Source organism: Pristiophorus japonicus, unplaced genomic scaffold (assembly GCF_044704955.1).
Source record: "Pristiophorus japonicus isolate sPriJap1 unplaced genomic scaffold, sPriJap1.hap1 HAP1_SCAFFOLD_325, whole genome shotgun sequence".
Classification (NCBI taxonomy): domain Eukaryota; kingdom Metazoa; phylum Chordata; class Chondrichthyes; family Pristiophoridae; genus Pristiophorus; species Pristiophorus japonicus.
In genome coordinates, this window is record NW_027253052.1 from 393,279 (window position 1) to 418,987 (window position 25,709).

At 45.7% G+C, this 25,709-nt stretch overlaps 1 protein-coding gene across 6 annotated transcripts in view; it reads right to left on the bottom strand.

Moving 5' to 3' along the window:
- Positions 1-25,709, bottom strand: part of LOC139249566 (uncharacterized) — a 211,307-nt gene that overhangs the window by 85,201 nt on the left and 100,397 nt on the right. The window contains exons 4-5 of one of the 6 annotated variants that reach the window (XR_011591214.1): positions 25,280-25,346; positions 24,634-25,176 (exon numbers count right to left, since the gene is read on the bottom strand). The exons of 2 other annotated variants lie outside the window; for them this stretch is intronic. Coding sequence is in view for 3 of the 4 variants with exons in the window: in XM_070872512.1 (XP_070728613.1) it covers positions 24,562-24,725 (164 nt within the window). In the remaining variant the exon portion in view is untranslated. Of the gene's footprint in view, positions 1-23,128; positions 25,177-25,279; positions 25,347-25,709 lie in introns of those variants that run through there. 3 more of the 6 variants (XM_070872512.1, XM_070872516.1, XM_070872515.1) reach the window with 3 other exon arrangements.

The window sequence follows — 25,709 nt, forward strand, 5'->3', positions numbered from 1 at the left end:
CTGTGCGTCAATCGGAAATTATTTTGGCCTCCTGACCTTGGACACCCACAACCTTTCGAACTGTTTGATACTCATCAGGGACTGGCTGGCCCCCGTGTCTAGCTCCATTAATACTGGGATGCCATTGAGGAGCACTTTCATCATTATCGGTGGCGTCCTGGTATATGAACTGTATATGTGCTCCACATGATCTCGTTGAACTTCAGCTTCCAGTGATTTCCCCCAGTATTCATTTGGCCTCGTAGGACTTACATCGGGCCCGTCTTCCTCGTACATCAACCTGGCTGCAGGCTTCCTGCACATACACGCCAAGTGACCGCTGACATTGCAGTTTCTGCAGGTATATTGCTGATACCTGCAAGCTCTGGCTGGGTGTTTGCCTCCACACCTCCAGAATGAGCTGGAGGCCCCGTTGTTGGAAACAAAAGGTCCATTAGCAGTCGATCGTCTCTGACCGTCTCTGTAACTGTCCTTAAGCGCACCATTAACAGGTGTTGATGGCCCATTACTGGCTGCATTGTCCATTGCGATGGCATGAATAGCCATTCGGCTAGCCATTGTCTCTGTTGAATTCCCCCTTTGGGTTCGACTACATGCTGGGGCATGTCCGATTGCCCTTGTCTGCCTAGAGAACTGTGTGTCACATTAACAATGTTGACTCCCTGGTCGTTTGCCGCATTTGAGCCAAGATTTTTGTTATACATCATTCTGGTCTGGGCTATCAGAACTGCCGCTTCCAAGGTCAAGTCTTTGGTCTCAATCAGTTTCCTGAAAACCCCAGCATGCCCGATGCCCTCAATAAAAAATTCTCGCAGCATCTCCGCTCTGCATGCATCTGGGAACTTACATAGGCTCGCCAGTTGCCGGAGATCTGCCACGAAGTCTGGAATGCTTTGCCCTTCTCGCCGCCGGTGGGTGTAAATCCGATGTCTCGCCATGTGCATGCTGCTCGCCGGTTTAAGGTGTTCCCCGATAAACTTACTGAGCTCTTTGAACGTCTAGTCCGCCGGCTTCTCTGGCACTAGAAGGTCCTTCATCAGGCAATACGTTCTGGATCCACAAACCATCAGGAGATGGGCCCTGCGTTTGTCGACCGAATCCTGTCCCAACCATTCCTTATTGACAAAACTTTGCTGTAGTCTCTCAATAAAGTCGTCCCAATCATCACCAACACAGTACCTCTCTTCTGTGCTGCTAGTGGCCATGCTCGCGTGGTTTAAATCCCAGTTTCTCATCGCCAATGATATGTCCATACTATACAGTATAAATGCACACGAGGCCCATACTTGAGAGAAGGTCACTCTGTGACCAGTCACCTTTATTACCAAGACCTCAAGTGATGAAGATGGGTGGAGCTTCCCCTTTTATACTTGAAAGTCCAGGTTAGGAGTGCCTCCACAAGTTCACCCCCTTGTGGTCAATTTTCTCAAGGTGTATAACTTAAGTCAGTTTATACATGATAGTTACAATGATAGTTGAATGCATGACAGGCTGAATAGTTCTATTTTGGCTGGCACAGACACGATGGGCCAAACAGCCTCCTTCTGTACCGTAAACTTCTATTATTCTGTGAAACTCAGAAATATAATAAACAATGAGGTTAGCAACAAACTATAGGAGGACACAGAGAATCTGGCAAAATGGGCAGACACATGGCAGATGAAATTTCACACAAAGTGTGAAGTGATATATTTTGGTGGGAAGAATGAAGAAAGACAATATGAATTAAATGGCAGAAATTTTAAGGATGTACAGGAAGAGAGACCAGGGGATGCATGTACACAAACTTTGAAGGTGTCAGGTCAAGTTGAGAAGGCTGTTAAAAAAGCATATGGGATCCTTGGTTTTATTAACAGAGGAATAGATTACAAAAGCAAGGAAGTAATGCTAAACCTTTAGAAAACACTGGTTAGGCCTTGGCTGCAGTACTGTGTTCGGTTCAGGGCACCACACTTCAGGAAGTATGTCAGGCCTTAGAAAGGGTGGAGAAGACATTTATTAGAATGGTACCAGAGATGAAGGATTTCAGTTATGTGGAAAGACTGGGGTTGTTTTCCTTAGAGCAGAGAAGGTTAAGAGAAAATTTGGCAGAGGTGTTGAAAATCATGAATGTTTTTGATAAAGTAAATAAGGAGAAACTGTTTCCAATGACAGATAGGTCGGTAACCGGAAGACACATATTTAAGGTAATTGGCAAAAGAATCAGAAGCAACATGAGGAAATGTTTTTTTTTTAAACACAGCGAGTTGTTGTGATCTGGAATGCACTGCCTGTAAGGGTGGTGGGAGCAGATTCAATGGTAACATTCAAAAGAGAATTGGATAAATACTTGAAGGAGAAAATTTACATGGCAATGTGGAAAGAGCAGGGGAGTGGGATTAATTGGCTAGATCTACCAAAGAGCTGCACAGGCACAATGGGCCAAATGGCCTCCTTCTCTGCTGTATCATTCTATGATTTGTTTGCTTTTCCACATTGGTTCAACACCAAAGGTCTACCATAACTTCTCGGTCATTTTCAAAGGTTTAGGCCCAGATTTTCTCCTCCCCGCTCCCCCCCCCCCCCACTCCACCCTACCTATTTTGACATATTATGGTGAATGAAAGTTTGTGATGAGCTGTTCCACTGCTTTCCTCATGTTACCATTACTGAGATTTTCTGCACACAGCAATGGTAGATCTTGACTATGCCCACCCATGTCAGCTGATGTATTTCCAATCATTAACATCTTAGCAATGCTGCCAGGAGTGCAGCAGTGTTAAGGAGGCAAAAGCAAGGGTTTGCAAATAAAAGGCCTGCATTGTCTGCTACAATCCATTAGAGAGATGATTTGCACTTGGCAATGTGTGAGATTTAAAATAATGTAAAAAAATAAATTCCTTTGCCCATGCAAGGTGATCTAGTGGCCTCTAATACATCACCAACATTCAAATTCGCAATAAGCTTGATATTGGAAGAACCGCTGGGGTCAGGTGGGTGCACACCAATGCACAGATATCCTACACCAACGAACTCCCACCTGGAATCCCACTACAAGGGAAAATCTAGGTCTATTCATTTCACAAAGTGGGATGTTTCCTACTTTCTAAAAAATCCAGTTTCATATCCAGCTGCACGTCACCCTTGGACGATGGAGTTTAGTTTTTTTGTTGTCTCTCGTGACAGAACTTGTCAGAATTTTCAGGATGCTCAAACAAACCATACTATAAGGAGTTCCACATCAAAGAAGTTTAGAGTTTGTCTCTAAATCCTGCGCCTTCCCTTTGGACCACCACCAAGGCAAGCAACATTCAAGGAGCTACTTACTTGTGCAAAATAAACTGTATTTATCTATTATATATATTTTTTTAAGGCAGCCGGCCCCCTCCCCTTTAAGTTTTGCCCCAGTAGCGACTAGCCGCCCGGTGCGCGACCCTGAAGCAGTCGCTGTTATTGCCCCTCGCTGCTTCAGGGGCCAAACCCAATTTAGGGGTCAGGGCACGAATGGGGCAATGTGCATGGTGATGATGTCATGATCTCTGGGTGCAGGAGATCGGGGCGCAATGCTGTAGCGCCGTTAAACTCCCGCTGAATTTAGCAGGATTCGTTAGTGATGCCGTACCCAGTCGCAGTCATTTGCCCCCTGGATGGCTGGTGCAAATGCACCCAATTTCTCCCCCTAAAATATAAAACACAAAAACAGGCCACTTGGCCCAACTGATCCATGCTGATGTTTATGCTCTGCAGGAACATCCTCCCACTCTACTTCATCTAACCCTATCAGCATATCCTTCGAATCGTGTTGTGTCCTGGCCAATATCTATCCCTCAACCAATACCATCAGATTATTTTATTTTTCTCATTCCTGTTTATGTGACCTTCCTTGTTGCTTGCAAAGTGGCTGCCATGTTGGCCAACATTGCAGCATTGATTACATTTCAGTTGTACTTTATTGGCTGTGAAGTGTTTTAGGATGCCCAGAGGATGTTAAAGGTACTTTATAAATGCAAGTTATTTATTTCAATCAAATTGACACTGGTCATTTTCAGCATCAAGCCGCACTAGTAAAATTGAAGTCAATGGGAATCAGGGGACAAACTGTCCACTGGCTTGAGTCATACCTAGAACAAAGGTTGTGGTCATTGCAGGCCAATCATCTCAGCCCCAGGACATCGCTGCAGGAGTTCCTCAGGTAAGTATCCTAGGCCCAACCATCATCAGCTGTTTCATCTCCATCATAATGTCAGAAGTGGGGATGTTCGCTGATTACAGTATTCAGTTCCACTTGCAGCTCCTCAGATAATGAAGCAGTCTGGTCAACATGCAGGAAGAGCTGGATGACATTCAGGCATGGACTGATAAGTGGCAAGTAACATTTGCATCACATAAGTGCCCGCTTATTACATAGGATATACAGCACAAACAGGCCATGCCAGCTCTTATTGACATTCAATGGAATTACCATCGCCAAATCTCCCACCATAAACATTCTGGGGGAGAAGGTCATTATTGACCAAAAAATTAACTGGACCAGACACATAAATACTGTGGCTACAAGAGCAGGTCAGAGACCGTGTATTCTGCGGCGAGTGTCTCAACTCCTGAGTTCCCAAAGCCTTTCCACCATCTACAAGGCACAAGACAGGAGTGTGATGGAATACTCTCCACATGCCTGGATGAGTGTAGCTCCAGCAACACTCAAGAAGCTCAATACCATCCAGGACAAAGCAGCTTGCTTGATTGGCACCTCATCCACCACCTTCAACATTCACTCCTTCTACCACCGTGCACCGTGGCTGCAGTGTGTACCATCTACAAGATGTACTGCAGCAACTCACCAAAGCTTCTTCGGCAGCACCTTCCAAACCTGTGACCTCTACCACCTAGAAGGCTAAGGACAGCAGGCACATGGGAACACTATCACATCCAAGTTCCCCTCCAAGTCACACAAATTCCTGACTTGGAATATCGTTCCTTCAACATTGCTGGGTCAAAATCCTGGAATTTCCTCCCTAACATCACTGTGGGAGTACCTTCAACACACGGAGTGCAGCGGTTCAAGAAAGTAGTTCACCGCCACCTTCTCAAGGGCAGTTAGGGATGGGCAATAAATGCTGACCTTGCCATTGATGTCCACATCCCATGAACATATTAAAAAAATGTTCATAACAACATGTCTTATCTCAGGAATAACCCCAGAGAAAATGGTGCCTGTTCAAAAAAGAAGAAACTATTGATCTTCAGATAAGAGACTTATCATTGAAAAACTCATTGATGGTAGCAATAAAACTGGGTGCAACTTTTTTAAACAACTGGCTCAAAGCATGCTGAAGACCTGGGTATCAGTAGAAAACAAACATGAAAATGAAGAAAAAGTCAAGAAATTACTGAAATACACTTACCATTACATAATTGATCCTTTAAATGAACTTCACTATGGTTATTATTGCTTTGTTAAAATGAACTTAATGAATAGATATTCTGCATTCCACAATGTTTGGAAACAGCGTGTAGAAAGTTCCCACTCTGAAATTAATACCTCCAATTTTAACCCCTCGAACCCAGGAGCATGGTATATGCAAATGGTAAACACTTTTGCAGAGATCAATTCACCCGATCTTTACTGACCTCATACGGAATGCCATTTTAACAGGCTCAGTCAGGCCATTGCACCAGGTAAGCCTAATTGAAATTCAAGTCATTTAGACCTTGACAATATTTTAACACTAAAAGGAGCCTGCTGTAGAAGAGAGCCAAAGTTAATCAATACCTAAGCTATACAAAAGCTCAATATTGGATTTGTGCAGATTCTGATATTACGCAGGAGCCCGTTACCCAGTCTCTGTATATTCAGGCATTATACAGAAGCCCATTACTCTGTCTGTATATAGTTTCACATTATTCGGGAGGCGCCAGCGGGAGGTCGATGAGGTGTCGAGGAGGCGGAGCAGCAGAGTTGGGGCCAACAAGAGACCCGTCAGTCGGGAGGCACCAGCGGGAGGTGGAGGAGGCGGAGCAGCAGAGTTGGGGCCAACAAGAGACCCGTCAGTCGGGAGGCACCAGCGGGAGGTGGAGGAGGTGGAGCAGCAGAGTTGGGGCCTACAGGAGACCCATCAGTCGGGAGGCACCAGCGGGAGGTGGAGGAGGTGGAGCAGCAGAGTTGGGGCCTACAGGAGACCCGTCAGTCGGGAGGCACCAGCGGGAGGTGGAGGAGGTGGAGCAGCAGAGTTGGGGCCTACAGGAGACCCGTCAGTCGGGAGGCACCAGCGGGAGGTGGAGGAGGTGGAGCAGCAGAGTTGGGGCCTACAGGAGACCCGTCAGTCGGGAGGCACCAGCGGGAGTTGGAGGAGGTGGAGCAGCAGAGTTGGGGCCTACAGGAGACCCATCAGTCGGGAGGCACCAGCGGGAGGTGGAGGAGGTGGAGCAGCAGAGTTGGGGCCTACAGGAGAGCAGCCGGTGCAGCTGCAGCAGGGAGGCAAAAAAGAAGTAGAAAGAAATGGAAAGGTGATGTCACAGCCAAGGGAGTAAGTGATTGGCTGGTGATTGGTGAGTAGCTTTTCTTTTTTCTTTCAGTAAGTCACCTTTAGCATTGTTGTTGCCAAATTAAGTTAATCTAAGGGGTTAAGACATGGCAGGAGGGCTCAGACATGTGCTATGCTCCTCCTGTAATATGTGGGAAGTCAGGGACGCTTCCAGTGTCCCTGACGACCACGTGTGCGGGAAGTGTATCTGCCTCCAGCTCCTGACGGACTGCATTGCGGCACTGGAGCTGCGGGTGGATTCACTCTGGAGCATCCACAATGCTGAGAATGACGTGAATAGCACGTTTAGCGAGTTGGTCTTACCGCAGGCAAAGGGTTCACAGCCAGATGGCGAATGGGTGAACAACAGGAAGAGCAGTGCAAGGAAGGTAGTGCAGGGGTCCCCTGCGGTCATCCCCCTGCAAAACAGATACACCGCTTTGGGTAATGTTGAGGGGGATGACTCATCAACAGAGAGCAGCAGCAGCCAAGTTCATGGCACCATGGGTGGCTCTGCTGCACAGGAGGGCAGGAAAAAGAGTGGGAGAGCTATAGTGACAGGAGATTCTATTGTAAGGGGAATAGATATGCGTTTCTGCGGCCGCAACCGAGACTGCAGGATGGTATGTTGCCTCCCTGGTACAAGGGTTAAGGATGTCTCGGAGCGGGTGCAGGACATTTTGAAAATGGAGTGTGAACAGTCAGTTATAGTGGTGCATATAGGTACCAACGATATTGATAAAAAAAATGGGATGAGGTCCTACGAGATGAATTTAGGGAGCTAGGAGCTAAATTAAAAGGTAGGACCTCAAAAGTAGTAATCTCAGGATTGCTACCAGGGGCACGTGCTAGTCAGAGTAGGAATCGCAGGATAGCTCAGATGAATATGTGGCTTGAGGACTGGTGCAGAAGGGAGGGATTCAAATTCCTGGGACATTGAAACCGGTTCTGGGGGAGGTGGGACCAGTACAAACGAGACGGTCTGCACCTGGGCAGGACCGGAACCAATGTCCTCAAGGGAGTGTTTGCAAGTGCTGTTGTGAAGGAGTTAAACTAACATGGCAGGGGGATGGGAACCTATGCAGGGAGTCAGAGGGAAATAAAATGGAGGCAGAAGCAAAAGATAGAAAGGAAAATAGTAAAAGTGGAGGGCAGAGAAACCCAAGGCAAAAAACAAAAAGGGCCACATTACAGCAAAATTCTAAAGGGGCAAAGTGTGTTAAAAAGACAAGCCTGAAGGCCCTGTGCCTCAATGCGAGGAGTATTCGGAATAAGGAGGACGAATTAACTGCGCAGATAGCAATTAACGGATATGATGTAATTGGCATCACGGAGACATGGCTCCAGGGTGACCAAGGCTGGGAACTCAACATCCAGGGGTATTCAACATTTCGGAAGGATAGACAGAGAGGAAAATGAGGCAGGGTGGCATTGCTGGTTAAAGAGGAAATTAATGCAATAGTAAGGAGGGACATTAGCCTGGATGATGTGGAATCGGTATGGGTGGAGCTGCGGAATACCAAAGTGCAGAAAACGCCAGTGGGAGTTGTGTACAGACCTCCAAACAGTCGTAGTGAGGTTGGGGACAGCATCAAACAAGAAATAAGGGATGTGTGCAATAAAGGTACACCAGTTATCATGGGCGACTTTAATCTACATATTGATTGAGCTAACCGAACTGGTAGCAATGTGGTGGAGGAGGATTTCCTGGAGTGTATTAGGGATGGTTTTCTAGACCAATATGTCGAACCAACCAGAGAGCTGGCCATCCTTGACTTTGTGATGTGTAATGAGAAGGGACCAATTAGCAATCTTGTTGTACGAGGCCCCTTGGCGAAGAGTGACCATAATATGGTAGAATTCTTTATTAAGATGGAGAGTGACACAGTTAATTCGGAAACTAGGGTCCTGAACTTAAGGAAAGGTAACTTCGATGATATGAGGCATGAATCGGCTAGAATAGACTGGCAAAGGATACATAAAGGGTTGACGGTGGATAAGCAAAGGCAAATATTTAAAGATCACAGGGATGAACTTCAGCAATTGTACTCCCTGTCTGGAGTAAAAATAAAATGGGCAAGGTGGCTCAACCATGGCTAACAAGGGAAAATAAGGATAGTGTTAAAACCAAGGAAGAGGCATATAAATTGGCTAGAAAAAGAAACCTGAGGACTGGGAGAAATTTAGAATTCAACAGAGGAGGACTAAGGGTTTAATTAAGAGGGGGAAAATAGAGTACGAGAGGAAGCTTGCAGGGAGTTTAAAAACTAACTGCAAAAGCTTGTATAGATATGTGAAGAGAAAAAGATTAGTGAAGACAAACATAGGTCCCTTGCAGTCGGACTCAGGTGAATTTATAATGGGGAACAAGGAAATGGCAGACCAATTGAACAAATACTTCGGTTCTGTCATCATGAAGGAAGACACAAATAACCTTCCGGATGTACTAGGAGACAGTGGGCCTAGTGAGAAGGAGGAACTGAAGGATATCCTTATTAGGCGGGAAATTGTGTTAGGGAAATTGATGGGATTGAAGGCTGATAAATCCCCAGGGCCTGATAGTCTGCATCCCAGAGTACTTAAGGAAGTGGCCCTAGAAATAGTAGATGCATTGGTGATCATTTTCCAACAGTCTATCGACTCTGGATCAGTTCCTATGGACTGGAGGGTAGCTAATGTAACACCACTTTTTAAAAAAGGAGGGAGAGAGAAAACGGGGAATTATAGACCGGTTAGCCTGACATCAGTAGTGGGGAAAATGTTGTAATCAATCATTAAGGATGAAATAGCAACGCATTTGGAAAGCAGTGACAGGATGGGACCAAGTCAGCATGGATTTATGAAAGGGAAATCATGCTTGACGAATCTTCTAGAATTTTTTGAGTCTGTAAATAGCAGAGTGGATAAGGGAGAAACAGTGGACGTGGTGTATTTGGACTTTTAAAAGGCTTTTGACAAGGTCCCGCACAAGAGATTGGTGTGCAAAATCAAAGCACATGGTATTGGGGGTAATGTACTGACGTGAATAGAGAACTGGTTGGCAGACAGGAAGCAGAAAGTCAGGCTAAACAGATCCTTTTCAGAATGGCAGGCATTGACTAGTGGATTGCCGCAGGGCTCAGTGCTGGGACCCCAGCTCTTTACAATATACATTAACGATTTAGCTGAAGGAATTGAGTGTAATATCTCCAAATTTGCAGATGACACTAAACTGGGTGGCGGTGTGAGCTGTGAGGAGGACGCTAAGAGGCTGCAGGGTGACTTGGACAGGTTAGGTGAATGGATAAATGCATGGCAGATGCAGTATAATGTGGATAAGTGTGAGGTTATCCATTTTGGGGGCAAAAACGCAAAGGCAGAATATTATCTGAATGGCAGCAGATTAGGAAAAGGGAAGGTGCAACGAGACCTGGGTGTCACGGTACATCAGTCATTGAAAGTTGGCATGCAGGTATAGCAGGCGGTGAAGAAGGCAAATGGTATATTGGCCTTCAGAGCTAGGGGGTTTGAGTATAGGAGTAGGGAGGTCTTACTGCAGTTGTACAGGGCCTTGGTGAGGCCTCACCTGGAATATTGTGTTCAGTTTTGGTCTCCTAATCTGAGGAAGGACGTTCTTGCGATTGACGGAGTGCAGCGAAGGTTCACCAGACTGATTCCAGGGATGGCTGGACGACATATGAGGAGAGACTGGATCAACTGGGCCTTTATTCACTGGAGCTTAGAAGGATGAGAGGGGATCTCATAGAAACGTATAAGATTCTGACAGGATTGGACAGGTTAGATGCGGGAAGAACGTTCCCGATGTTGGGGAAGTCCAGAACCAGGGGACATAGTCTTAGGATTACAGGTAGGCCATTTAGGACTGAGATGAGGAGAAACTTCTTCACTCAGAGAGTTGTTAACCTGTGGAATTCCCTGCCGCAGAGAGTTGTTGATGCCTGTTCATTGGATATATTAAGAGGGAGTTAGATATGGCCCTTACGGCTAAAGAGATCAAGGTTATGGAGAGAAAGCAGGAAAGGGGTACTGAGGGAATGATCAGCAATGATCTTATTGAATGCGGTGCAGGCTCGAAGGGCCGAATGGCCTACTCCTGCACCTATTTTCTATGTTTCTATACAGGATCCCGTTATTCTATCTCTATATTCTGGCATTACACAGAAGCCCGTTCACCTGTCTGTGTATATTCTGTTGTTGTACAACAGTCCGTTACCCGGCCTGTGCATATTCTGGTATTACACAGGAGCTCGTTACACGGTTTGAGTATATTCAACCATTTAGTACCTGGTGCCAGCCTTGTTTGGCGATTTGGGTGTGAGGGAGCATAGGGCGTATAAGAGGGCCAAAAAGGTGTGATTTATTTGAAAGGGTTTCTTATGGGCTAGGAGAAACAGGAGTGCTCCTCTTGAATACACAAGGAATCCTGGGCTTCCCTCCCCCCACCGCCTACCCCTCCCACCACCTGACTGCTGGGGACCGTTTCCAAGGCTCCCCAGCCATGGCCTCCTTCCCCGCTCGCTGAACTCCCACATGTCCATCATCACTGATGCTAGATTCAGGTGGGAGTTGGGCCAGGTGATTTAAATGAGGCCGAGAAGTTAAAATGGTCTGTACCTCACGCCAGCAAGCCTAACACTCACCCTGTTGGCCCCATGCTTGCCCTTCACCCCCAGTTAAAATAGGAACTAATATCTAAATCAAGTTGTCACTGGTTTCAGATGGGCACATCTAATTCCCTATCCCTGGAATTGCATGCAATGCGCAAAGTAAGTGGAAATCCACCACAATGGATTTCTGCACACTTTTTTCAATCGAGAAACAAGTGCAAGGCTAACCAAGAATGCATTGAGCAGATTACATGTCATTTTCTGTGGTCAGATTATTTGCAGAAAGATTCATATGTGTGCAGCTTTGGCCTTGTATAGGGAGCTAGCATAATGGGGAAACCAGGAAATTGCATTTTAGGTAAAATCTTAGAGATGTGAGCAGTTTAAAGTAAGTGACTCCATGTGGGCCAAAAATTCTTAGAACCTATGGAAAAGCTCAAAATGTAGTTACATCTGTTGGCAGCGTTTACCAAGGCTGAAGGAAGAAAGGGGAAAAAAGTGGCCGGCAAAAACAAAGTAAAAGGAAATCCAATATGGAGGCATAAAATGGAGCGTACTGGCAAGAAAGAGATGGAACAGCCCAGCACCTGACTCCTGGTCTGATGGCTGGTGGAACACAAGTTGTGCAGCATGAGATGGTGTGAGGAGGGTGACTTGTGAGCAACTTCCCCATACGACAGCTTGAAATGAGATGGAGGTAGATTTAAGGCCACAGCTGACCTTACTGCTGTCAACAATGTCTGCCCTGCAGTGAATGTTAACTAGAGGTTATCTACGAGCATGCTTGGAGCACATCATTGTCAAGGCCTCTCTTGCAAATCAGAGTTACTGCCTAAATAATCGGCCATGCAGCACCCATTTTTCTGGCGCTTAACAACCTCCTAAGCAATATTCCCGTATAGCTGTGCAGCCGCGTGGTTGTCTGGAGGTCCCGCGCAGACTGATCACTGGCTTTTCAATGGGACATTTCACGCATGCACAGAATTTTGAATGGGTCACGCAGTCCGTTAAAAGGGACCGCACACCCAAAAATAATTAGGGGGAACATTGCTCCAAAGCCTCCAATATGGTTGGCAGGAAGTGTACGCACATTTCCAGCTGGAAGCGTGCCACCCACCATATTATTTAAGGTAGATGGGCTCGTGGCAGGAGTACATGTCAAGAACATTTTAACGGCAGAATCATTTACACACATTAGGTTCCAGCGGGTCCTAAAGACCAGTTTCAGATTTTTGAGTGCCCCAGACCTTCACTCGCCACATGCTGAACTCACAGTACGAAGAGGCAGGAAGGCCCCATACTTTCCTCAATATGGAGCCAGGAGTAGGAGAGTTCCTCCCGAACCCACATTAAAAGATGCGGGTCGTTTCACTTCACACTTCTCTGTGTTAAATTTCATCTGCCATGTGTCTTCCCATTCAGCAGTCTGTCTGTCCTCCTGAAGTGTGTTATGATCCTCCTCATTGTTTATTAAATTTCCAAGTTTCATGTCATCTGCAACCTTTGAAACTATGTCCTGTATACCAAAGTCTGGGTCATTATTATTAAAGGAGCAGTGGTCTGAATACTGAGCCCTGGGGGACACCACTGTATACTTCCCTCCAGTCTGAAAAACAACCATTCACCAATACACTCTGCTTTCTGTCCCTTAGCTCATTTTGTATCTCAGCTGCCCCTTTTAAACTCATGGGCCGCGATTTCGCCTACCTCGGCGGGACCGGGTTGGCGACATCGGTGGTGGGTCCCGATCCCGCTGCTGTCTCCATCCCGGCCTCCCACACGACTTTCCTCTGATGGGGCTTGTTAAGCCCGCTCAGCGAGAGTCTGTCAATTAAAAGGAAGCAGGTCTGATGACATCAATTGATGACACATCATCAGCCGTTTTCTTAAAGGGACCATGCACAAATTAATTTTGACAGATGTGCTGTCAGTGTGCAACAACACTGAGATGCTGCAAACACTGCACAGAGGTATAGAGTTGCACGCAGGCTCTCCCATGTCACCCTCCATATGCTTATGGAGGGAGTCAGAGCACGCAGGGAGGTTCTCTTCCCTTCCAATGGACGGAAGAGTCCTCCCCAGGAGACCAATGCAGCCTGGTTGCATATTGCAGAGAAGGGCACAAGTAGGGATGCCGACAGGAGGACCAGGCTGCAGTGGCGCAAACCTTTCAATGATCTTAGTAGATCACAAAATGTTACTGCAAAGCCACACTCAACCTCATCCTCATCCCCATCACTCTGCCATCCCTACCCTACGCCTGCACATCCTTACTCACACCAACTTAACTTGGACCTCCACCCATCCCTCTCTATCTACATTATCACATCCCCATCTCACTAGTCACCCCTCATCCTCACGCAAACAGACAAACTAACACACAAGGGTAGGCACTTGGGTCTTTTTGCCAATGTTCATGTAAAGTTTCTGTTAATGTGCAGTCAAACATTGAAATCTGTATTTTTAACACTTTGCCTTCTTGGACAGATTTGTGTGCACCTTTGGCTTAGTGAGTTGCAGTGAATGGTGAGATATAACAGTAACCCCCGCAATGGTGATGAGTGTGAAAGGAATGGCTTGGACATTGTAGGAATGCTTCATGGTGTTGGTGTGGTGCCAACCTGGCGCTTCATGTTGCAAGCCAGGGTGTGCAGCATCAAGTGAAGTAAATGTGGTCATGGTTAGGCCATCCCTGGCATCCCGGGCAGCAATGTGGTCGGGTACTGATGCCCTCTGTCCTGTGCAGCATCAGGTGATTGGAGCAAATATTGGTGTTGTTGTTGGTGCTGCTGGTGTGCCTGGTGGTGGGGTTCATCATGGTCAGATTTTGAGAGCCAAGGTGACAGGGTGGAATTGGTTTCTGTTGTGGAGTATTAAAAATATAACATTCACAGGAAAGGTCTTTTATAGAGAAAAGAATTGTTTATTAAAACCTGATTAATCAAGGGAGATCCGGCCTCATCAGTACCGTTACTGAGTGCTCTCAACACCTCTCTCATGGGACAAGCTACGCAGTTACATTCTTATACAGTTCAGATACAGTCAAAATGGTGGAACTACGCAGGGTAGTGTTCCATTGGTTAATACAGATTACAGCAATTTCATTGGGTGGTAAAGTTACATAAATTTTATTGGTTACAGTAATTTCTAATGATTCTATTAGTACATTCAGTTCTGGCGACTGTTGCTAGGGAAAAGCCCCCTACAGATTATGTGTTACAGTTCTGGAAACATCTTCCCAGGCTAATTTTCAGACTCATGTCCTTGGCAGACATATGGCTACCCTCTGCTGAAAAGAGGCGTTGTCCCTGTTATCTCATGTGGCTGGAACATCGTGGCTTGTGGGTGTTCTTATTTCCTAAGAGAATTTCTCTGACCTTCGTGTTTCTGTCTAATTCAGCTATTCTACCATGAATGCATTTTAAACCTTTCTCTGCCTTTCTTACTTTGTATTTTAATTACACCGAATTACTTTACCCCTAATTAAGGTTTTTCGCACTTACAGTTTCTATCCTGATGGAGTAGATACCAGTTGAAGGTGGGATGACAGAAGCGATCCGTCAATGGTGACAGAGGTTGTTCCAATGAGGTGACACTGGATAGAGTTTGCTACAAAGACTTACAACCTGCATTAAGTACAATCTGTCTTCCAAAGGGAGAAACCAAAGCGTCTCTGGGTTTGGAAAGTGTACAGGTGTAAATTGTGAGGTTTTATACAAGTTTTAATGCTGTCACCAATCATGTGCTTCAATGGCCACTCAACCTCTGCCTCAGATGAACAAACGGGGTCCAGGAGCAACGTGAAATCTGTGTGCGAGCTGTTAACGTCAAAAGGTGAGTAAAGTACCACTGTTAATATGCCAATAATTGTCTCAAGCACCTTGCCAAAGGGCGCTACTCAGCGTCAAGTGTCTCAAGTGCATCAGCGCAGGCAGACCCGACATGTGGGACAGGCACAGGGTCCCGAACTGCTGTCAAACGTTGTCAATTTCCCGGTCGACCTGCCCCCAGAGCACTGCCGAAGTCACAGACATGGTCTTTAATTTTGCTAGCAAGTCCATTATGTATACCTTTTGAAAGTCCATATACACATCAACCGCACTGCACTTATCAACCCTCTCTGTTACTTCATCAAAGAACTCGATCAAGTTAGTCAAACACGATTTGCCTTTAATAAATCCATGCTGACTTTCATTTATTCGTCGATACTTTTCCAAATGCCAATTAATTTGGTCCCGGATTATTGTCACTAAAATTTTCCCCACCACCAACGTTGGGCTGACTGATCTATAGTTGCTGGGTTAATCCCAATTCCATTTTTTAAAACAGGGGTGTAACAGATACAATTCTTCAGTTTTCTGGCACCACCCCATATCCAAGGAGGATTTGAAGATTGCGGTCGGAGTCTCTGCAATTTCCACTCTTACTTCCCTCAGTAAACTAGGATGCATCCCATCCAGATCTGGTGACTTTTCTACTTTGAGGACTGAAAATCTTTTTAGTACCTCCTCTTTGTCTATCGTGGTCATTGTTATCTCCTGGAAGTTGCTTTCCACTACCTCTTTGGCGGCGGGGGGCGGTGGAGAGATCGAAGAGAAATATCCCAGAATATATTTTCACTGGCCTATGATTTTTTTGCCTTACCCAGGAGACTACATCTTGGGGGACATTGGGTCTCGTGTTCCCTTAGTTGTATTCAATGAAACAGCTGAGGCTGGATTTTTGGTCTTTTGCTGACGGAATGCACTTGCACCCGGGCGGGCAGCTTCCAGTGCACCGCCGGTACATTCGGGTGCCAGGTTTGCGGGGCTGCGGAGCAGTACTGCCTGGGAGAGGCGAGCCGGTGTGCAGCATCTCTGGTTACGACACCAGCTTGAAATTTGGATCGTGCCCGCTCCATAGCACCCCATAGCACGTCCTAGTGGGAACACCAATGAAAGCCGCTGTTCCAAGCTGTACCGGCTGAAGTGACTGAAGAAATGTCTACTTCAGGTAAGAGTGAGTTTTTAATTTTGCGATTTATGTTGGGGTCCCATCAGTAATGAATTCGGAATGTTTTTGGTGTTTTTTTTTCAGGTTTTCTTTTCTCTACGGAAGCCTCTGTAGGGTGCTCCCAGGACGGCTGTTTAACTCAGGATTTTCAGTGGCTCAGCCGGCCTAACACCCTAAAAGAGGTGTGAAACGCCTCCCGTAGCGCTGTGTTCCAAACCCTGGGCCCAGCTAATGAATTTTGTGCTGGCAGACGCAAACCATTTTCCAGCGCCCGGGACAATGCCGCAACAGAGGCGTGACTGAGTTTCACCCCCTGCTCTTTTACAAAAAGGAGAAAGATTTTGTGTACGTGTGCAGAGCATCTCTAATTCTGCTAGACATCCCTCCATTAGATCGCCTTTTCTTGATCCAACAAGGATAAATCGAGGGAGTTACCCAAGGGGAACATCGTTGTCATCAATTATATATTAAAATTGATGAGTTGTTTCAACATTCCAACAGTATTTGCACCCATATGTGGTGCTATGTACTTAACATTACGTCATATATCACCTGAAACAAAAATATAGAAACCTATCTTGAGAACCATGCAGGTGGAAGAATCAGCTTTAGAAAAAGTCATAAGGATAATGTACAACTCAGCCTGAAAATGGAAAAAGAATCATCAAACTGCACAAACTGAAACTCCAAATGAAGCCATGCTCTAAGAAAACCAGCAAAACCTGCTCAACGGAGACTGACTGAAAAAAAGCAGACCAAAAGTGTAATGTATATAATGACTCGCAAGACTTGTTACTGTAAACTCACTCAGGTGCAAACCTGGTTCAACTTTATTTGCGCCCAAGGTGCCCACGTGACATGGTGCTCGCTCTTCTATACCAGGGCCCACACACACGCGCATACAGCACAACGACCTCCGACAGTGGCGCCCCCTGGTGTCTAGTGTCCCCAAGCATCAATACATAACAACATCCCCCTTCAAGACCTTAGAATCAGTCTCTTTACAAATTAAGACGGTCTGGGGCTTTTCGCTCATGAGTTGATCGTCTCAGTTGAACTCCAGTTCTGGACGAGTGTTCTGAGTCAGTTATGACTGGAGGCTGAGTAACTGATCTGATGGGAGTGGTAATGACCCTATCAGAGACTGAACGTCCAGATTCAGTAATGACAGCAGAGTCTTCTGATGAATGAATATCGGTTGGTTGGTCACTGACTGCATCTTCCTCAACCGGTTCCAGTTCATCTGTGTGCTGCAGTTTTATCTGATCAACATGTTCCCTGCATTTTTGCCCATTCTTGAGCACGACACTAAACACTCTGCTACCCTCCTTGGCCGTAACAGTACCGACGATCTACTTTGGACCTTGACCATAATTCAGCACATAAACTGGATCGTTGACAGAGATGTCACCAGACACAGCAGCACGATCATGATACCATTGCTGATTTTGACGTCTGTTTTCAACATGATCATTCAAATCAGGATGGACAAGAGAAAACTTGGTCTTGAGACTTCTCTTCATCAGTAGTTCAGCAGGGGAGACCCCGGTAAGCGTGTGAGGTCTTGTCCTGTAACTAAGCAATATACATGACAAACAAGTCTGCAGTGAACCCTGAGTCACATGTTTCATGCTTTGCTTGATCGTTTGAACTGCACGCTCTGCTTAACCATTAGATGCAGGTTTGAATGGAGCAGACCTTACATGTCTGATACCATTGAGTTTCATGAATTCTTGAAACTCAAGACTTGTGAAGCAAGATCCATTATCGTTCACAACAATGTCAGGCAAACCACGAGTAGCAAACATGATACGAAGACTCTCAATGGTAGCTGTAGACGTGCAGGATGACATAATAACACACTCTATCCACTTTGAATATGCATCCACCACAACAAAAAACATCTTTCCCAGGAAAGGGCCCGCAAAATCGATGTGTATTCTCGACCATGGTTTAGATGGCCATGACCAAAGACTCAGTGGAGATTCTGCTGGTACTTTACTTAGCTCCATGCAAGTATTGCACTGATGCACACATGATTCCAGATCAGTGTCAATTCCAGGCCACAAAACATGAGCCCTGGCAATGGCTTTCATCATGACGATACCAGGATGAGTGCTATGTAGGTCACGTACAAATTTTTCTCTGCCTTTGTTAGGCATAACGATTGTTCCACAGTAGACAATCTGACTGAATAGTTCACCTTTGCGACGGTTGTAAGGTTTGGTCTCATCACACATTTCCATAGGTATTGCAGACCAATCACCCCTGAGGACACACGTTTCACAACCAATAAAATAGGGTCATGGCTGGTCCAGATCCTCACTTGTTGAGCAGTGACAGGAGTTCCTTCACTCTCAAAAGCATCCATTACTAACAGTAGATCTGCAGGTTGAGGCGTCTCCACTTCAGGGGTGGGCAACAGCAGACGACTCAGTGCATCGGCTCAATTCTATGCCAGGTCTATGATAAATAACGTAATCATAGGTAGACAATATCAACGCCCACCTCTGGATACGGGACAATGCATTGGTATTGATACCTTTGTTTTCTGAAAACTATGAAATGACTGGCTTGTGAGGCGTTTCGAGTTCAAAACGAAGACCAAACAGGTACTAATGCATTTTTTTGACCCCATACACACAGGCCAAAGCTTCTTTTTCTACCATGCTGTAAACTCTTTCCGCCTTTGTCAAACTTTTTGAAGCATACGCAACAGGTTGCAGCTTACCCGACTCATTTGCTTGTTGGAGCACACAGCCAACCCCATATGATGAAGCATCACAGGCCACAACAAGACGCTTACACGGATCATAGTGAACAAGCAGCTTGTTCGAACAGAGCAGATTCTTGGCTTTCTCAAAAGCTCTATCTTGAGATAAACCCCAGACCCAGTTGTCGCTTTTTCTGAGCAGCATGTGCAGTGGCTCTAATAAAGTGCTCAATCTGGGTAAGAAATGACTAAAGTAGTTGAGTAGCCCAAGGAATTAACGCAGCTCAGTCACATTTTGAGGTCTGGGTGCATTTTTGATAGCCTTGGTTTTCAAATCAGTCGGCCTGATGCCATCAGCAGCAATTTTCCTCCCTAGGAATTCAACTTCCGGTACCATGAAGACACACTTCGAACGTTTCAGACTGAGTCCCACTTTGTCCAGACAATGTAGGACTTCTTCAAGATTGTTCAGATGTTCAGCAGTGTCACGACCTGTGACCAGAATGTCATCTTGAAACACAATGGTTCTAGGAACGGACTTCAGTCGACTCTCCATGTTCCTCTGAAATATGGCTGCAGCTGAACGGATTCCAAAAAGACACCTGTTGTAGACAAACAGTCCTTTATGGGTGTTGATGCAGGTGAGTTTTTTTGAAGTGTCAACAAGCTCCTGTGTCATATAGGCCGACGTCAGATCCAGTTCAGTGAACGACTTTCCACCAGCTAGCATGGTGAACACATCATCAGCCTTCGGTAGCAGATACTGATCCTGTTTCAAAAATCGGTTAATCGTAACCTTGTAGTCTCCACAGATCCTGACAGTGCCATCATTCTTTAACACTGGAACGATAGGACTGGCTCATTCGTTAAATTCGACCAGTGATATGACCCCTTCACGTTGGAGTCTGTCAAGCTCAATTTCGACCTTCTCCCTCATCATGTACAGAACAGACCGAGCTTTATGTAAGACAGGTCTTGCCTCAGAATCCAGGTGAATCTGCACCTTGGCTCCAGTAAAATTGCCAATGCCTGGTTCAAACAAAGAAAGAAACTTCTTCAGCATTTGAGCACATGAAGTGTCATCCACCGAGGACAATGCTTTGATATCATTCCAGTTTGACTTGATTTTCTCGAGCCAATTCCTGCCGAACAGCGGTGGACCATTGCCCGGGACGATGGTAAATCGTGAACCATGCCATCATATGACACCTTGATTACTGCACTGCCAATCACCGGTATGAGCTCCTTAGTGTAAGTACACAACTTGGCATTGACTGGACTCAGCTTAGGCTTCACAGCCTCAGTGTCCTACAGCTTGTCGAATGTCCTTTGGCTCATTATCAACTGACTCACAACCGTGTCCAGCTCCATTGATACAGGCACACCATTCAGCTTCACATTGACCATTATCGGTTGGCTCTTTGTCAGAAACGAATACACTTCCTCTTCGGGTATCTTGGGTTGCATATCCGGGCCAGCACTAGACTGCTCATCATCATCAATGTGATGAGCAGCAATACGCTTGCTCAGTTGTGGGCACATTTGCTGAAGATGTCCCACTTTTGAACAGTCTTTACAGGTGTACTGTTTAAACCAACACTGATGAGGCCGATGATAGACCCCACAATGCCAACAGGGTGAAATCGGATTCGTACCAGTTGGCAGACTTTGAGCAGCTACAGGTTTCACATAAGCAGTCGAGTAGGCCCTGCCATAAGCAGCTCTGCCAGATGACGACACAATCTTGTTTACAGTACTTGCCGTGGAACTCTGACTCTTCGATGATATCTGCCTTAAATTATCATCAGTCACCATGCATGTCTGGGCAGTCGCGATGGCCTTGCTCAAATCCAGCGTATCTGCAGCCAATAATTTCTGAAAGATCATATCATGGTTGATGCCTAGCATGAAAAAAATCTCGCAGCATGTCTTCCAACGCGTTTTCAAACTTACACGGCTCAACCAGACGTGTTAGGTCGGCGATGAATCCCGACACATCCTGGCCCTCAGCACGAACGTGTGTGTAGAAGCGATAGTCTGAGATGATCCTCTTTTGGCTTGAGATGTTCACGCACCAAAGTGCACATATCCCCATACTCTTTGTCCGTTGGACGTGCAGGTGAGAGAAGATTCTTTATGAGGCCATAAATTTTTGGACCACAAACGGTGAGCCGCCCTGCGCCTAACTGCATCACCAGCTTCCTCCATTTTGTTGGCCACGAAATACTGATCCAGGCGGTCAATAAAATCCGCCCAATCTTTGCCATCCGCGAATCTCTCCAGAATTCCAATGGTGCCCATTGTGCATGCGAAGGTTCTTAAGTTAGCTCGTCACCAAATGTAATGTATATAATGACTCGCAAGACTTGTTACTGTAAACTCATTCAGGTGCAAACCTGGTTCAACTTTATTCATGCCCGAAGTGCCCACATGACATGGTGCTCACTTATATACCAGGACCCGCACACACGTGTACAGCCCGAGGACATCCGACAGTGGTGCCCGCCACCGCCCCCCCCCCCCCCCGGTGTCTAGTGACCCCAAGCATCAATACATACCAAAAAGAATTAATAAAACTCCTTTCAAACAAAAGTCATACAATGACCAACCTTCTTGGCAAAGGCAGAAATCTTTTGCTACAAGCCCCTACTATAGCAGAACTCTGTGATCACTGCGCCTGCTTTTCTGAAGCAGAACTTTGTTGCTGATATTCCTCACGGAAAAAATCTAGAGCCAAAATTACCCTCTGCCCCAAATGGGGTGTACATTCCGATTTAATTGATGATTTACCTCTGCATTTGATGGGGCAGTGATTAAGAGTGATTTTGCCCTCTTTTTGTGTTGGGGCAGTGTTTCGGGCAGCAGCGGGGCTGGAAGTAGGTTGGGAGCGGGGTGGAAGGCGAGCAGTGTCATCAGTTAAAGGGCGGGGGGGTGGGGCACTGCAAGCTCTGCAGCCACTTTAGTGGCACCACTGGGCCACCAGGGAGGGCTTTGGCAAGGCCAGCGGTCTGGCACCCAAGAGTGAGTGACGGGCTGCATGTTGGCGGCCTGGCCGAACCTGTGGTCGCTATTATCAGGCCGACTTCAGAGTCGGCCGACAATTAAAATTAAATGCCGGCCGCGGCAGAATGCCCTCCCCTTTAAGCGTGTACGCGCTGCCCAGCAACTTCCAGATGGGGAAATCTGTTGGGGGCACCGACTAGTGCCTGCTCTGCTCCCGTAGGGCAATTTCCCTCAGAGTGATAAGGGGTCACCGGCGGGTGGTTAGGGGTTGCCGACAGGAACACGGGCAGGGCGGTCACCTTCTCCGCCTGAAAAAGTGACGAGGGCAATGTCCCAATTGTCGGCCACTCCCCCCTGACTGAGCAGGAACTTCTTTCCACCCCGTTGGCTCTTAAAAAAGGGGCCATCTTGGCCTCCTATGCTCCTATTCTTCATGCCGCATAAACTACACCACCGATGCACCGTTAATGAAAGTTAAGCTCCATGGAACTGTTAGCGTTAGTGTTTTCTCAGAAGAATCACTCAACACTCAGAGTCGGTTCTAACGCCGTCGCGGCCTTTATTAACGCTAGCGGGGAGGAAATCACAAGACTGAGTCCAGGCTTCTCTCCACAGAACAAAGGGTTACATGCACTTTTATATGTTTCACAACAGTTACAAACATTTTACTACAGTTACACAGCCCATCACGGCTGGACACAAGCCAATCACAATGATTATAGATTACATATAGGTTCTTTTAACCCAATAGAATTCCCCTGGTGCCTCAGGAACCATATGTTCAGTTATTGTCAGCTCGGGCTGATTGATGACTTTGCTACAGGAGATAGGTTCTCTCCCTATTTCTTTCTTCTTGGAGAAATAATTGGTTTATAACCTTGTTTACAGGAGATGGGTTCTCTTCTTATCTCTTTCTTCCTGGGGAATTAATTGGTTTATGACCTTGTTTACGGGAGATGGGTTCTCTCCTCATTATTCTTATCCTGCATCCAAGGCATTCCTATAGTGGGCCTCACAGGGTTATTGCTCGGTCATTGAACATTCAACAGTTCACAGCTTGACTACCTAATTTCCCATCATGCCTGGGCAGCCATTTTATGTGTGGCCACTTTAAACTTATATGCGGTTAGATATATCTAGCAGGTGCCTAATGCCTAGTGTTCTGGTATATTCTAAAGGTGCCTACCTCCTACAACAAAACTGAATTAAACTTCCACTTGCCCCTTCCACTCTCTCCTCACCTTACATCCTTACCCCTCCCTCTCCCCTTTCCTCTCCCAACTCATCCCCACCCCCTTACCCTATCCTCTACCTAATTCTTCTCCTTTCTTTCACATTTCTTCACTTTGCATAACTCTGTAGCAGCTAGCTGCACTGTCGTCACTCTACCTTCCTTTCCTTCTCTTTACCCTCCCCATCCCCTACCATCCTGTGTCTATTCTCCTCTCCCCTTACCCTCTTTCCCCTCCTTTCTCTTCTTCGCTCCCCTCGTCAAACCCTTCCTTTCCTTGTCTCCTGACCCACTCTTCTCCTTTTCCCTTCCCTGTCTTCACCATCATTTCCTCACTCTCTCCTCAACCCCATCCAACTTTTTCTTCACTCCCTCCTCTTTTGTCTCCACTCCTCTCTCCATCTCCCTACTGCTCACCTCACCTTCTATGCTCTCCTCTCATTCTTCCCCCCCTCTTCACTCCCCTTTACCTGACTTGCTTTTTTCCTCCCCGCTCACTCTCCTCCCTCACCTCTGTCTCTCCTTAGTCACCTTCCAACTGCCTCTATTCTCCTCATCTGCCTTCAATATCTTCCCATCCGCTAACTCTGCTTAGTCTGAAGTGGTCTCGACTCCCCATGTGCAACACCACGGGAGACTGATTAGTTGCAGAAAAAAATGGCTGTGTCATTTAAATGATGTCATTAAAAAAAATGTTTTTTAATTGCTTCTAACAATGTCCAAGTATGGCTCTTTATATACTTTGGCCCTGAATTTGAAACTGACCACAACTTTTGGATGTGGTGCACATGCAGAAACCCGAAGCTGGGGTCTGTCAATGACAGCTCCACAACTGGCTGTGCCGTGCCCCACCTCCACTTGACCCCCACAGAAATCAGTGAAATCGCATAAATCACTGAAACAGACGGAAACTTCGGCTCTACCGCAGTAAGTACACTGTTAAATTAAAAGTTCCATCCAAAGAGATTAGATATAATTGGGGCTTTAACAGCTTATTGACTGCTAAACAAAAGTTAAGAGCCTGGAAAAATAATTTCAATTTTGTGCAGTGTGAGATTTGTTCATTTTAAGAAATGTTTTAAAAACATTTTTAAGTTTGTGCATCTTTATTTTCGGTTTGCTTTTTCCCCATGTGAGAGCTCCAACCTTTGTTTTGCTCCCTCTAACTACTTAAAAAAGTTGGGGGTCGAAATTGCCCATTTTGCACCGCCCGCCACTGGGGAGCAGCTGTGTAGAGCTGACCAACTCGCCCCAGTAGCGCCCTGGAACCCGGCCCTACAGGAAGTGGAGCGCGTCCTTCCTGTGATGGGTGGTAACTGCAATTTTGCGGTCGGAGCAGAACTTCTGCGCCGGGTGAAGGTAGTCCAGCCCCGAGTCGGTTACTGCCCCCAATCGAGGCGCTGGGGAATTTCTCCCCTTTAGAATATTAAGGGCTTACCCACTTCCTTGTTTGCTGTCTGTGAGAATTCTGCCTTTTGATTAGCTGCTTAGACAGCCTGTTGATGTCACAACAATTCACAAAATGGAATCCCTATTAACTTCCGTTGAATTGAATTCAAGGTCAGAAAACTCAAAGCTCTCGACACGGATTGCGAGATCCCTGTGTGGAGTGTCTTCGCTTTGCTGCTGGCTGCAAATTCCGGGCCAATATTCAGCTGTGCATCTGGCAAGCCTGGAAACTTTGTAATATGAATATGAATCGGTGATATGCAGGCAGGAATATCAGGAAATTATACACAAGTTTAAATTACCTCTTGGGTTCTCCTTAACGTATTAAAATACACCGGTTGAATCCACAGCTGGAAATCCGTGTCATATATTAAATGAGTGAAGGCCGACTTTCTGATTGCATTTATCCTATTTAGTGTCTCAACTTGTGATCAACACCATGTGAAATTTGTTAGTATGTAGGCCTCCAAGATTCCTACTCATAACCTCTTTCCAAATTATGTTTGCATTTAACTAAAAGACTATCCATGTATTATTCACTTTGCCATAATGATGTTTATTTAAGCAAGTGAAATGCTACATGTGATGTAACTGAATCAGATCAGCAGGCAACAATGATTCATTTGCTTCATCGATGTCATGTCTTGTGGCTGTAAGTTTTAAGAAATCCTGATGATGAAACTGCAATTCAAGAAAACAATTTTTTCATGTTATTAGTTTTTCAGTGTGGCAAGTAATAAATGGTTGTTAAAGCTGAATACTTAACATACATTACTCATAGTACCTTCTCTTGTTTAATTTGTCCTAGTGTACTGGATGTGATAATAATGGACTCTCAGATTGGTAATAGACTAAAAAATAGAAAAATATATCATTAAGTTTTTGTCATGCAATTAGTATATGTTACCAAATTCTGTACAATTCAAAATAATGCACAGTATGCTTGACTTAGATAAAATAAACTAACAGCTTTTTTCCTAAAAATGCCACAGTTTTCATTAATATTATTAATGCTGTTAGAATTCTATTCTACATTACATGAAATTGTTCAAAGAAAGGTTTCGACACTTGTGCTGCATGATATGGTACAAGTAATTACTAAACCGTCTTTTGGATTAGACGTAAAACTGAGATGTTCCCAGGGATTTTATCTGAGAGCTTTCTTATCTGTAATGCTCAAAAATACATTATTGGTTCATACTGGGGGTATTCTT